This window comes from Heptranchias perlo, chromosome 7 (genome assembly GCF_035084215.1).
Source record: "Heptranchias perlo isolate sHepPer1 chromosome 7, sHepPer1.hap1, whole genome shotgun sequence".
Taxonomy (NCBI): Eukaryota; Metazoa; Chordata; class Chondrichthyes; order Hexanchiformes; family Hexanchidae; genus Heptranchias; species Heptranchias perlo.
The window spans coordinates 19,528,043-19,543,373 of NC_090331.1; the positions used below are offsets into that span (position 1 = coordinate 19,528,043).

The 15,331-nt window shown below is 41.4% G+C and overlaps 1 protein-coding gene across 15 annotated transcripts in view; it reads left to right on the plus strand.

Annotated features, from left to right (window-relative positions):
• The window catches only part of neb (nebulin), a 266,346-nt gene that overhangs the window by 26,691 nt on the left and 224,324 nt on the right, over positions 1-15,331 (plus strand). For all 15 annotated transcript variants that reach the window (XM_067987151.1, XM_067987136.1, XM_067987143.1 and 12 more), the window contains 12 exons: positions 699-800; positions 2,065-2,172; positions 2,863-2,979; positions 4,023-4,124; positions 4,214-4,321; positions 4,423-4,527; positions 6,609-6,707; positions 7,199-7,303; positions 9,511-9,618; positions 12,363-12,476; positions 14,770-14,967; positions 15,187-15,294. In XM_067987151.1, the coding sequence (XP_067843252.1) occupies positions 699-800; positions 2,065-2,172; positions 2,863-2,979; positions 4,023-4,124; positions 4,214-4,321; positions 4,423-4,527; positions 6,609-6,707; positions 7,199-7,303; positions 9,511-9,618; positions 12,363-12,476; positions 14,770-14,967; positions 15,187-15,294 (1,374 nt within the window). The remainder of the gene's footprint in view (positions 1-698; positions 801-2,064; positions 2,173-2,862; positions 2,980-4,022; positions 4,125-4,213; positions 4,322-4,422; positions 4,528-6,608; positions 6,708-7,198; positions 7,304-9,510; positions 9,619-12,362; positions 12,477-14,769; positions 14,968-15,186; positions 15,295-15,331) is intronic.

A 15,331-nucleotide genomic window follows, 5' to 3' on the forward strand; every position in this document is an offset into this window, starting at 1 on the left:
GCATAATTACCTGCCAGGCAGGGTTAGCAGCCAGATTGAATTAACACACTGGGTTTTTCCTCAGTGATGTCTTATGTGAACAGGTACTGGCATGTGGGAATTAACATTTTATTTTCCAATATCAAGTGGACTATTGCTTTTGGAGAACAGCAGATCTGCTTCTGGCAAAACTTGCCATGGGGAACATTGCACTGACAGGACTGTCATTGATTATGCCACTGGCATATAATTATCAGAGAGATGGAGCTATCAGATCTGTGTCATTAATCACTCTCATTAATTTCCATCTCTGACATTTTATCGTCTAATTATTAGGGAAATTTAAGTATTTTAATAATAGTTCTAATAAATATTCATCTCAATATTACACTTCAACTGAATGGAGTGCAGGGGAATGTGAATCTTGTCCACACTGAACCCAACGAGCAAGAAACCATCTCAGTCACATTTACTAAGAATTCCATAGTCATTCTTTTGCACTCCAGAAAAATTACTGTGGTGAAATATCTCTGGGATTGATTTGGAGATCTGTAAAATCTGGGTGATTTTCCTACTGAATTTTTAATCAGCTTCTTTTGTAGTTTTTGCATTCATATTGCAAATTATTTACCAATATCTTGCAGTAAAACTGCCAGATTGCCCAAATATAATCAAAAATGAAGATAATCAAAATAACACAGTCTTCCATTTTCTTACAGCTTAAATACCATGAAGACTACAATAAAAATAAGGGGAAGTGGAGTCAGACACCTTGCTATGACGTTGCAATTGCAAAAATGAATGCTGAAAATTTGAGCCCAGTAAGTGTTTTTTTCAAAATTCGCCCAGTTACTTATTTAAAATATCTTAAGGCGAAAGAAAGAATCTGAGGGAGTCGGTACGTGCGTTGTTCAGCAAATAAACCAGCAAAATCCCAGATTCAATCTCCTGTCTATACTGGTTGGCCGGCCTCAGCTGAGGTAAAATTCCACTCTTGATCACTATCCAGTGACCCTTGCTGGAAAGTGAGCACATGTGGACGTCAATTAAGGACCGGATTGGCTTGACTGTGGCGACCCCACAGGTGAATAATCTACCAGCACAGTATGGAGTAAATTTTGATTTGTGCGACAGTGTAACACGGAGGATGGCGAGTTGGTAGGCGGTTTTACATCTCTCCCGATTTTTATTTCCATTGATTTCAATGGTGCAGAAAAACCTAAACGATATTTGCAACTGGGCAGAATTGTGGTAGATGAAACTCAATACAGATAAATGCAAGGTGTTACAAACGAGAAGAAAAAATGGGGGCTATACCAATTGAATGCTATCAAACTAGCTGGAAGAGAGCTGAGAGTGATAGTAGAATCAAAACTTGAGTTTGAGTGAAAAGGCAATCAAAACTAGTCTGGGAGACCACATTTATCATGCTTATATTACCTCGTGTTTCACCTACCTTTTATAAGACGTGATCTCCGCCCCACCCAGGAATTGGTCCAGCTCTCTTTTGAAGGTATACAGAGACAGCACTCAATGCATGAACTGTCAGCTTGTTCCAATGGCTTACTATCCTCTGGGAAAAGAAGAACCACCTAACAATTAATCTAGTCCTTTCCTTTCATAATTTCTACGCATCACCACTGGTCTTAACCAATCTATCATATTGAAATAATCTATGAATAGGAATGCAATCTAGTCTTTTAACTATTTTACATACCTTTGTCAAATCAGCCCAAAGTCTATGTGTCTCTAGAGTGAAGAGACCCAGCTTTTAAGTCTATCTAAGTAACTATGGTTTAAGCTAAGAATCATTCTTCTGGCCCTCCTCTGTACCTTTTCCAAAGCCTCTATATAACCCAACATATGAGGGAACCAAAACTGAACACAGTATTGTAAATATAATCTAACCAAGGTCTTGTACAAGGACAAGATGGTGTGTTTTGTTTTATATTGAATATCCTAATAATACAACCCAATACCCTATTTGCTTTGGATATGGCTTTTCAGCATCAGTCATGAACCTTTAGAGAATTATGAACGATCTAAAATAACAGCTTTGTTTATGTTTTACTCCTTCTTAATTAGAAAAAATACCATGAGGGCTATGAGGAAATGAAAGACCAAATTTACTACATGCAGACTGAAACTCCAGAATATCAAGCCAATACCCGAGCTAAGAATGCTGCTAGCGCGGTAGGTGATTTACAATTAACCATGTTTATCTTATATACCTGCTGCCATTTACTTTTTATTTTAAACTGGTTAATGCCTCTACTGAAATAAAGAGAGGAATCTAAGATGATGAAAAGATACTAATGGAATTGCACATTCAGTAATCCTGGACTGAAATTTTGATTCATCAAAACTGAACTGAAATAGAAATTGAATCTATACGGTCAGATTTCTAGGTTCAAAATTGCATTGCAGCAAATAAGAATGGTTTGGCATGTGGAAAGAATGATTCTAAGTGGGATTAATTTTCATGGGGAGAGTCTTCTGGTAGGTTGAATGCATTGTGAAGATTAAATTCAGAAGTATTTTGATAACATTATCTTGTGTTTTTTGTTTTCTGGATCAGAAATGGCATTACGCAGGATCAGGAGGCCCGAGGCCAGCCCGAAATTGGGCCTTGGGCCTCATGTCAATAAATTGGGTGAGCTGCTAGCACCTAATGCGCCTCCACAGGCAGCTCGCCCATCTTTGAAAACGAATTTCGGGTCGCTGCATAACAGGCTGGATTGCTCATGCATAGAGTCAGCGCGGACTCGATGGGCCGAATGGCATCCTTCCGTGCTGTAACCTTCTATGATTCTATGAAACCACCTGCCCTATAAATGGAAGAATTGAATTTCCACTAATCGTTTACATTTTTTGCTTCTTTAGGTAAAATACAGAGCGGCATATGAGAAGAACAAACATAAAACTGATTACAACACCCTACCTGCTACAGAAAATCCTCTGCTTCAACAGTTGAAGCTTGCTGGAAAAGCAGCGAGCGATGTTAGTAATTACAACAACGACGTGTATTTACATAAGCACCCTTACTGTAGAAGACAGCTCAAGACACTTTAGGGGTGGGGAAGGAAAAAAAATAAATAAAAAGAATAAAAGAACTGATAACAAGCCATGGTGTGACTGGAATGTAAAGGGGTAGAAGTTATGATACAGTTATATAAAGCTCTGGTTAGACTTCAATTAGAGTACTGCGTTCAGTTCTGGGCACATCTCAGGAAGGATATATTGGCCTTGGAGGGGGAGCAGCGCAGATTCACCAGAATTATATCGTGGTTAAAAGGGTTAAATTATGGGGACAGATTGTATAGACTAGGCTTGTACTCCCTGGAATATAGAAGATTAAGGAATGATCTAATTGAGGTGTTTAAAATGATTGAAGAATTCAATAGGGTAGACAGAGAGGAACTACTTCCTCTGGTGGGGGAGTCCAGAACAAGGGGGCATAAGCTTAAAATTAGAGCTAGGCCGTTCAGGTGTGATGTCAGGAAGCACTTCTTCACACAAAGGGTAGTGGAAATCTGAAACTCTCTCCCCCAAAAAGCTGTCGAGGCCAGGTCAACTGAAAACTTCAAAACTGAGATTGCTAGATTTTTGTTAGATAAGGTTATTAAGGGACAGGGAACCAAAGCAGATAGCTGGAGTTAAAATACAGATCAGCCATGATCTAATTGAATGACGGAACAGGTTCGAGGGGCTGAATGTTCCCAGTGGTGACCGAAAGCTTGGTGGGAGAAGTGGACCACTATTAATGATAGGGACATTCAGAAATTGAGGCTGAAGCAGCTAAAGACACCGTCATTAATAGTGGGAGGAAGAGAGGGGGGTGGCAGGGGAGATATAAACAGGCCAGAGCGATAGGTCGGAAGCATGTGGAAGGGGACATAAAGCTGGAGGAGGTTCCAGAGATAGGGTTGGGGTGAAGCCATGGAGGGATTTGAAGATGAGGGTGAGCATTTTAAAATCTAGTGGGTATCAAAAATGTAAATTCTGTTCTCCAAATATTGTTACTAGTTCCTTTGTTTTTGTAGAAACTGTACAAGGAAGATTACGAGAAGGCTCGTGGGAAAAGCATCAACTACTGCGATACTCCAAAGTTCAAAGCTGACAAAGTGCTGACAAATTTCAGTGACGTAAGTACAGCAGTTAGTTAGGGACCTCGGGTTTAAAGTTCAGTACTTGAACTGGGCTGACCTCATTATTGTGGATTTCTCTATTTTAGCTTAAATATAAGCAGAATTATGAAGATAATATCAAGGGCCATTATATTGGCAGCCATGAGGATCCATACATGCTTCACTGTTTGAAGGTTTCAGAGATGAAAAGTGATGTAAGTAAACAAAATTTCACTTAATAACAACTGATAAATTGCTATTGGTGTATTTTGCTCCCTCTGAAGTATAAATAACATTATATTCTCTTTTTTTTTAGAAAAATTATAAGGCAGACTATGAAATAGATAAAACAAGCTGTTATTTTCCTCAAACTGTTACTCCAGAGTATGAAGCTATGAAGAACTGTTACAAGTGTAAAGACGTAAGTGTCTAAAAAGTGTTCTATCAAAGACCTCAATTCGACCACATGGTCAAGAATTCTCACTGTCAATTCACAAATCCAAGACTTAAGATTGTCTAGTTAGAGATCATTTCTCTTTTGTGCCGTAAATTTTCTATGATTCTATAAAGTGGGATTAGACTGGGTGGCTCATTTTTGGCCGGCATAGACACGAAGGGCCGAATGGCCTCCTTCTGTGCCGTAAACTTTCTATGATTTCTTCTATGATCATACTGCGACGAGGTGTAGAGATAAAACAACCAATCACTAAAGCATATGGAGATTCAGCAATTGGTCACAGGAATGTTCAACAGACACCTGACACAACAAGAAGAAGAACTACTTGCATTTATATAGAGCCTTTAAAGTAGTAATTTGACACTGAGCCACATAAGGAGATATTAGGACAGATGCCCAAAAGCTTGGTCAAATAGGTAGATTTTAAGGAGCGTCTTAAAGGAAAAGCAAGAAGTAGAGAGGCAGAGAGGTTTAGGGAGGGAATTCCAGACCTTAGGCCCTAGACAGCTGAAGACTAATGGTGGAGCGATGAAAATTGGGATGCGCAAGAAACCAGAATTAGCAAGAGACACAGAACAGACAATGTGTAAGAGGCACTTGACTGTATTCTAAAAATAAAAAAAAGCAGCAGTAGAAAACAGTCAATTGGGGGAGAATTGTTTTATTTGCTAAGACTTTGTAAATGCAATCAAAAAGAAAATGCTTACAATTTCACTACATATAGTGATCAGAGTAAATCTCCTGTCGTGATGAGGATGAGATTGATGAGAATATTAATTTTTGACGTTTGATGAGGCTCCACAAAAATGATTGTGGTTTATGGAATCGAAATAGGACTTTGGATTAGAATTTTTGTCTAAGCAATAGAAAGCAGAGGGGAACGACAATCACTATTTTTAATGTTTGAAAAATTTATTACGGGTTAATTTTCTGAGCACATTGCTTGTCAAAATCTTCAAACTCTCTTACACATATTGATGATAGAAGAGGAATACCTAATACTGCAAACTATTCAAGGAGTAAAGAGAAGCTTAGAACCTGGCAATCATCACAACACTGTCCTAAACCACATGATTGCAGTATTTGGAGCATTGGGCCCCGGGACCAGTGAACTTTGTTTAAAATGATTACTCTTTGTATGGTTGCTCAATCCCACTTGCTTTTTTACATCTTTCCCATCCAGAGAAGACACTTGTGCAAAATACAATACTAGATGTTCAAAGGTCACTTATTGGGAGTGATAATCACTTATATTGATTAAAGCAATGCAACTTACTTTGTTGAATGTTTCACTTGAAAATAAACCCAGCCCCGCATTTTAAAATGGGCTTAACTGTGCCTTTCTTTACAATTATGAATCTTATTCCTTAAGTTTCACTGATGTTCACAGTTCTATAATATATCCAAGACTAAATCTGTTTACCTAACCACAGCATTGTGTTGATTCTAATTTATCCTGAAGGAATGGCCTCTACATTGTGTGATTCTCGACTGTGCCATTTCATGTCAGACCAGTTATATTGCAAGTTTTGTGAGGACAGCACCATCTGGAGGCCAGAGTGTAAACTGACTGATTTGGGAGATAACTCAATCTTGAAGTCAGAGAAGCTCAAAATGTAAAAAAAAATCAACTGGATTATTTTATTAATTGCATCAAAACATGATGCAATTACATGTTTAAATTATAGTTTGATAGGAAAATGCTTGTGGTGAAGAATAATTTGCATAATTAGCACCTTTCTAAGTTGTATCAGACCTTTAACAGCAGACTTGTTAGGGAAACCTAACTCGACCAGAATACAGTCAAGTGCCTCCCTGAAAGGAGTGGCATCACTAGCATTTAATAGAAGTGTCAGGGCAGCTAGATTCATTGGCCTTTACTTGCTCTGGACTTACTCATGATTGAATTGATTCCCTAGCCGGGAACAGGCGGGTGACCTCTGCCCAAACCTTTTTCAATGCGAGACAATGTTTGAACTACATCAATGAAATGATGATAATGGTTTGAAATATGACTATCTTTGTTTAATTTGTTTGAATTCCAGTCTGTGTATAAATCACATCCTGATAAAATCAAGTTTACTCAAGTGACTGATTCTCCAGTGATGTTACAAGCCCAGGTCAATGCCAAACAGCTGAGTGATGTAAGTATCTGCAAACACTTCAGGTTTCTTGCAGGTGTTATTAGTGATGTTCAGTTCCCCTAGGTTTGTCCTTGCGATACCTGCATATTCCAATTGAAAAGCACTGCAGATGCCAATGTCAGTCTGTGTTTATTATAAATAAAACATGTTCGTACAATTTCAATAAATTTATAAAATATTCATAATTATTTATGAGTCTGAAGCCACATCTATTAACAAGCTTTTTCAACAGTTATATTATATATATATCTAAAACTATGTTGCCTCCATTCATTAAATTTAACTCAAAAGCAGACATAAGTATAATTATGTTTTCCACTTAATTTTTTCGCTAAACATAGTGAGCAAAAGAAAAAATATTCACATTGAATTTTATTTTCGTATTCAATGGTTTTTAAAAAATTATGTCCTGTTGTTTTTTTTTGTAAGTTGTACAATATTGATTCAACATGTGTTTACCATCACTGACTTCATGTTATTCTTTTTCACAGGTGAACTACAAAGCAAAGCATGAGAAAGAAAAGACTAAATGTACTATTCCCGTCGATGATCCCTTTTTCATTCAGTCAAGAGTTAATGCATACAATCTAAGTGATGTAAGTACTTACTGTGCTTCAGATTCATTCTTTTAAACTGGCTTTCCTTCTGTGTGAGTTTATTTTAAGCAGAGAGACTATATCACCATGGAAGGATCGTGGAGTAATTTATATTAATAATGCGACTATTTTGTTAAATTCGGCTCCGAAGTGGTTAAAATTACCATATCAGCCAGAGGATTGGGTGGGGGGGAGGGGGTGGTGGGGGCTGGGGGGGCAGTGGGGAGAGGGGGAGAGTGGGAGAGTGGGGGGGTGGGGGGTGGGGGGTGGAGTGGAGGGGTGGTGGGTATAGTGGGGAGATGGTGGGGGGTGTGGGGGGATGGTGGGGCAAGTGGGGGGTGGTGGGGGTGGCGGTTGGAGTGGGGGGGTGGGGGGACGGTGGGGGGTGGGGAGTGAGGGGATGGTGGGGGGAGTGGGGGGTGAGAGTGGTGGTGGTGGGAGTTGGGGGGTGGGGGGGTGGGGGGAGTGGGTTGGTGGGGGGATGGTGGGAGGTGAGGGTGGTGGTGGGAGTGCGGGGGGATGGTGGGGGGTGGGGGGTGAGTGTGGTGGTGGGAGTGGGGGGGTGGTGGGAGTGGGGGGATGGTGGGGGGTGAGTGTGGTGGTGGGAGTGGGGGGATGGTGGGTGAGGGGAGTGGGGGGATAGTGGGGTGGTGGGGGGATGGTGGGGGGTGAGGGTGGGAGGGGGGAGTGGGGTGGTGGGGGGTGAGGGTGAGGGTGGAGGTGGGGGTGGTTGGAGTGGGGGGTGGTGGGAGTGGGGGGATGGGGGGAATGGGGTGGTGGGGGGATGGTGGGGGAGTGGGGGTGTGGGAGTGGGGGTGGGGGGTGAGGGTGGGAGGCGAGAGTTGGGGTGGGGGGAGTGGGGTGGGGGGATGGTGGGGGGAGTGGGGGTGGGGGGGTGAGGGTGGTGGTGGTGGGGGGGAGTAGGCTGGTGGGGGGATGGTGGGGGGTGAGGGTGGTGGGAGTGGGGGGGTTGGGGGGAGTGGGGTGATGGGGGGTGGGGGGTGAGGGTGGTGGTGGGGGGGGGGGGTAGGCTGATGGGGTTGGTGGGGGAATGGTGGGGGGAGTGGGGGGTGGGGGGAAGGTGGGGGGATGGTGGGGAGGAGTAGGCTGGTGGGGGGAGTGGTGGACAGTTTGTGGAAAGCTGCTACTTGCATTCCATTTTGAATGAATCAATTGGTTCATCGCAGACTCATTGAGGTCATTTTCACCTTCATCGCCTGGACAATAATCCAATGGAACTGATCACCTACTTGTTGTAGAACCCGCACAATTTACATCCAAATGATTTCAATGGGATGAAAATCGGGCAGGTTCTATAATGAGCAGGCGATCTGCTCCACCGGGTGGTGCAGGTGAAAATTGCCCCTATGATGTCAAGACAGTTCCATTCATTTTGAAAATAGCAGGGGATAGTTTTTAGTAACCTGGGGGAGGGGCAGGATATCAGGCTTGATTGGCACCTTTCCGGCCAACTCCAGGCAAGGAGAGGGATCAGGAATCAAACCCCAACATACATATGTTGGGAAGTTAGTTGGTAAAGTTTACTGAGAGGGCACGTGTGAAAAACATAATATTCAGTTTAGATTATAAAGGGGGGACTATTGCGAATATGCCTCCAGGCTATGCTATCATTCTACGCATCCCCCAGTCTGAGACTATACCTCCCTGTTTCCTATTTTTTTTAACCAATGTCTCATATTCTGCCTTGGATTCCTCTGGTTTTTAGTTTATTTCAAAGTCATTTATATGGAATTTTGTCAAAGGCTTTCTTAAAGTCCAAATGAACTATACCTAATTTACACCATCAAAGAAGTCAAGGAGGTTTGTCAAACAAGATCTTCTGTTATAATTTCACATTGGCTGTTGTACAAGTACTCTTCCAACTTACCCATTTAGAACAGTTTCCTTTATTTTACCTGTCATTTATGTTCAGCTATTACATCTTTAGTTACCAAGATCAGATCTGTTGCTTTTTAAACATAGCTCCTGCATTTGCTTGTTTCGAGTGCCTGACCTTCATGGTGACAAGCAGTGCCCTGCAAATAAGTTGTGGTACAGTATGTTAGTGCAGTAAACCATGCACTATAAAGCTACATTTTGACATTTAAATCTTAAAATGAATCAGCACTGTGTGTCTGTAAAACGTTTCAAAAGTACACATAACATTGCCTGTCATTTCTTACCTGATTCTTTCTTTCTGTTTCTAGAATTGTTACAATTATGCCTGGAACAAAGATAAGGCCAAGCACTGCAATATCAAGATGGATGCAATCCCTGTAATTGCAGCAAAGGCACACCGAGATATTGCAAGTGATGTAAGTATTTTTGGATTATTCCTAGTCCCCCAATATATGCAGCAAATGGAATATTCCTAAAGGTTAAACAGAAACTGCCGGAAATATGCAGCAGGTCCGTCAGCATCTGAAAAGAGAAAAAATAGGTTAACATTTTGGGTGTAACCTGCTATCAGAACTGGAAGTTAGAAGATGAGTGAGTCCCTTTACAGGTTTGAGTAGGGAGTGCAGCATAGGTTTACTAGAATGATACCCGGACTTCAAGGGCTAAGCTACGAGGAGAGATTATACAAATTGGGGTTGTATTCTCTGGAGTTTCGAAGGTTAAGGGGTGATCTGATCGAAGTTTATAAGATATTAAGGGGAACAGATAGGGTGGATAGAGAGAAACTATTTCCACTGGTTGGGGTTTCTAGGAGTAGGGGGCACAGTCTAAAAATTAGAGCCAGACCTTTCAGGAGCGAGATTAGAAAACATTTCTACACACAAAGGGTGGTAGAAGTTTGGAACTCTCTTCCGCAAACGGCAATTGATACTAGCTCAATTGCTAAATTAAAATCTGAGATAGATAGCTTTTTGGCAACCAAAGGTATTAAGGGATATGGGCCAAAGGAGTTAGATCACAGATCAGCCATGATCTTATCAAATGGGAGCAGGCACGAGGGGCTGAATGGCCTACTCCTGTTCCTATGTTCCTATGAGTAAAACCGAAGGGAGGGAGCGGAGAACAATAGGTCAAGATTCAACTATGCTGATCCTATCAGGTTCAATAGCCTGAGAATAGTTTTTCTTAAATGCTGGAAGGAGATGAAAAACTGTTAGATGATACACAGAGATCATCTCAGTGATGCAGCGAAAAGGCATTAAAAGAACAAAAGGGTGCGTGATTAGTTAAATAAAATGGTGGAAAATACAAAAAAAAACAAAGCTATAAAATGGAAGTGGATGGGAAAAACCACCAAGAAAATGGGCAGTCTGAAGTTGCTAAAATCAATGCTTAGACCAGAGAGGTCTGCTGAATGCCCAGAGAAAGATGAGATACTGTTCCTAAAGCTTGTATTGAGCTTAATTTGGTTCAATGTAGGAGGTCAAAATAGAAACATAGAAAATAGGAGCAAGAGTAGGCCATTCGGCCCTTCGGGCCTGCTCCGCCATTCAAAATGATCATGGCTGATCGTATAACTCAGTACCCTGTTCCTGCTTTTTCCCCATATCCCTTGATCCCTTTAGCATTAAGAAATATATCTATCTCCTTCTTGAATACATCTAATGACTTGGCCTCCACTGCCTTCTGTGGTAGAGAATTTCATAGGTTCACCACCCTCTGAGTGAAGAAATTTCTCAAAATAGGACGATCAAATAGGAATTCAAGTTGAATGGAATTATTTGGCAAAGTGGTTACCCAATCTGCATTTGGTCTCCCCATTGTAGAGGAGACTATACTATAAGCAGCCACGTAGTGTACTAGATTGGAGGAAGTACTTGTAATCTTCTACATCTAGGATTTGGGTTCAAATCCAGCCCGTGCCAATGGGATGAAAGTCTCCTCTGTTTGCTGCCTGTAAGAGTCCTACATACAATAACTTCCTTGTGGGTTTCATGCAACAGCACAAAACCAGCACTAATTTGGCATTAATTATCAGTCTTATTCATATGAACATACAAAAATGACAGGCAGGAAAAGACCAGCTGGTCCATGGAGTCTGATCCATAAGTCATAGAGTGACTAGTGTGAGAAATGGAAACTAATACTAGTTCATTTGAAGTTGGAGATGAGATATCTCTTTAAAACAGAACAGAATGGCCCAGAAATTGCTCAAGAAATAATGTCAAGGCTAACGGGGCTCACCATTATTTCAGGGCAAATGGTAGAGCAAGTGTACATGCACAGTCAAAGGCGGAAATCTGGAACTTGCTTGTCCTGATTCCCTGCTGATCTGACAGCTTTGCATTAAAGGGACAGCGCAGGCAGGAATCAATGGACCTTTGCCTACTTGTTCTCCTGCTCAGCCGGAAACTAACTAATCTCGCCAGAAAAAGGGTACGCTGAGTTATATCAGGTCTAAACTAACTTTTAATGGTGCGGTAAGTATTAATTAATAACAACCTCTCTGGCACTGAAAGCTAACTTTTAAAAATGTGGAGTCTCGTTATTCCCAATTTTAATAGTTTTTGGATATTTAATTTTTTAAAAAAAAATTTACATTTTAATTTTTTTACTTATCCTTTCTGTCTCTATCTGAATTTATAGTACATTTACTAATCTTACCTGACACATCCTGGTTCTTATTCTACGAGGTTTGTGAATAAGATTCACTTCCTGGTTCTACCAGCGTGGCTTGCTTCAAGCTGATAGGTGGAGGGGACATAGAGATCCTTTCCTCGCTCTCATCAGTCAGAGAAGCCTGGGATCAATTGCTGCACTTCTTGCAGGCCTCAATTAAAGCAAGTTGGCGCCCAGAAGACCGCAAAAAGTTTGTGGGTGAGTTAGTTACTTACAAGCGGTGGGTGATGTCCGTTCGCGACGCACAGCAATTTCTGGAGCCCAAAGTGTTTTACTTTGTATCTAACTAAGCTATACCCGAGGTGGAGTTCTTCAAGATGACTCTGGGTATGCCAATGGGAAAGTGTTTGATTTCCTCACCTAACATTCTCAGCTTGATATTCACATAAAGAGAGACATTGGAGTGGTTAATATTAGCTTTTAAATCAGTAATTGAAATCATATTCCCAACTTATTAATGCTGGAACTTTTTCTCTTTTAGATCAAATATAAACTAAGCTATGAAAAGTCTCGTGGGAAACACATTGGAGCTCGCAGCATACAAGACGACCCCAAGATCTTACACTCTGTGCATGTGGCTAAGATGCAGAGTGAGGTGAGCAAAAAGGGGGCCACACCTGCTTGGAAAACATGAACTGTTCTGACTTGCATAGGTTCAATGGAGTGGTAAGATATGGATTTGTATCTGTGGTCCTCCATACATTGAATTACCATCCTCAAGTGTGCCATGTGGTGAGGTGCTGAGGGAAGGCCAGGACTTCTGTACAGTGAGGGTAGGAAATTCGGATGGAGGTGTTGCAATTTAGGCTCTCTTTCAACTCCTTTTATTTGTATTCACAGCAAAAGGCAGTTTCCATAGTTAGACCTCTGCTTCCTATGATCAGAAATGCATCCCTGTAAGTATGCAGTGATTGGGAATAGCGTGCTACAGGATTACCAATTACCCTTTTGCCATTTTACTTTGTACTGGATATTATATGGACTGCCCACCATGCTCTCCTATCTTCTCCGAAAGCAGAAAGCACCATGCTGTCAGACCATGTCGTTTAGGCCAAAACTAGTAATCAAGTTTATTAATTTTAAAATTTCTAAATATACAAAAATAAAATAAAACAGGTAAGATAGTAAAAATTCTTATCAAACAGAAAAGATTGAATAAGTCCACAAGTGATGATTTCGTACACATAATCCAATAAACTGTAACACTGGCAGATGACATTACTTTTGTAAACTTTCATATCATGGCCTAGAAGTTTGATTGCACAGTGCCCAATATGTTGTGCGGCATGCATGCACTCAGTCCACATTGGGAGTGCGCTGCACGCCACATTGGTTAGGGTGCCCTGCAGTCGTCCAGGGTGCCCGCCTGAAATTGCCGTTAGGTCCATTGCTTATGTAAATCAGGGGCCTAACGTCTGTTTCAGGCCACTTTGCTAAATTGATTTGTGACTGACCGCAGGGTGCACCATGCGTGCTGCAGTCAGTTTACTCAGGTGCACAGCAGCCAAACGAGCTGTCCTTAAAGAGATCACTGGAGGCTTCCATCTAAAATGTATGTTAAAAGTTTTTTACTTACCCGAATGTGGAGCCAGGAGGAGCAAGAATGTTGCTCCCACTGGCTCCACATTAAAACTGCAGGCCGCTGTCGGCCTGCGCTTGCTTCCACACGCCCCCCGCCCCCCCGGTTGCCTACCCATTGGACTTACCATAGGGCCTCGGCCAGCATGCCAGCCAATCCATCTTTCACCCTCCCCAGACCGGCGAGCTGCCTCTGGGGTCACAACTGGGGCCCGCAGCTCGCCGGCAACATACAGATAAGGCTGGCGGACCAATTTGCCGTGGCACTGTTGCTGGCTTCTTCAGCCGCACGCAGAGTTCACTGCACCTGGAGCGTGCCCCACTCCAGGTGCAATCCAATTTCGAGGCCAATGTTTGCATATGGGCACAGGGATGTTGTTGACTTCTACCACAAAGCTCAGCCATGGGATGTAGACACGATTTGCAGAGTTGAGAACGTTATATTACTCAAACAAACTTCTCACATTTCTGATCAAAGGAGTTCTTCCCTCAGGACAGGAAATTTGTTACCAAGCATTTTATCTTTTAAGGTAGATATTGAATGAACAGCAGTTTCCCATATCTACTCAATTACCAGATCAGTTTGCCAATTTTCCTGTAGATAGTCTGACTTGTGTGTCAATTCGGTTGAGCTGATGAACTAATAGCTTGGCACCAAGGAGAGATGACAAGCATACCTATATTTCACATTTCAAACTCCTAACTCAGTTGCTGATTCAATCAATCGTAAGTAAAGGTCATCAACCACACAGTAGGAAATCATCTGGCTGCCACATCGTCCTGCTCCGATAACAGTAGCTATCTCTGGAAAATATTTATACATTCATTCTATCCCCGACATCAAGACAAAAACATTCCTTCAGCAAGCAGCTAATAGAGTTTCAACTGAAATTCACAACATAACAACCTATATAAAATTCATAAGAAATGTTATATATTTTATGGTTTGAAGCAAGATGGGTTCATTCTGCTTCCATTGAGTGGGTTACACTTGCACAACTTCATGTGGCTGGTTTCAGATCAGCCTTGGCAGAGCTGTCAACATCAGAAAGATAATAGATTTGAGATTTTTGGTTGTTCGTCATTTACCTAATACCCCGACTCATGCCAAAAGCATAAATGTGACTAAAAACAGCAAGCTGAGCTCGTCACAAGACCAGCTTTGAGGTGATGAATTGTTCTCTGATCTTACCCACTTTTTCCCCTGTCTTTCTGTTTTTTGTAAACTGAAAACTGCAGTTACTGTTGTGAATCGATAATATAGATCTTGAAGAAACCCAAAATTGACTATATTTATTCTCTCTTTTCAGCGTGAGTATAAAAAGGACTATGAACGCACAAAAACCAAATATCATGCTCCACTTGACATGATCAACATCTCCCAGGCCAAGAAGTCTCAGGCCATTGCTAGCAACACAAACTATAAGCAACCAATACATCGTTACTTCTTGCCTCCTGACAGTTTGCCTTTAATATTGGCTAAGAAATCCTACAGTTTGCAGAGTGATGTAAGTACCTAGTTTAATCTATTAGTTTAATTCACATTATTGTTACTTGGGGTCAGGTTGGTGCATTCCTGACTTACTCGAACACGCACAGGCTCGAAAGTGATAATGAATATTCGAAGCACTGTTTTGAGTCTCAGTTTTGATTTTTTTTTTACTTTGTATTATTAACGATCTGATTATTGAGAAATAATATTCCTTTCTATTGCATGTTCTTAACAGACTGAGTATAAAGCAGACTATAACAGCTGGCAAAAAGGCATTGGCTGGGTTCCTTATGGCTCCTTGGATGTTGAAAAGGCCAAGAAAGCTATGGATATCCTCAATGAGGTAGGTCAAAGCAGCATAGCAGTTCAAAAAATTACAC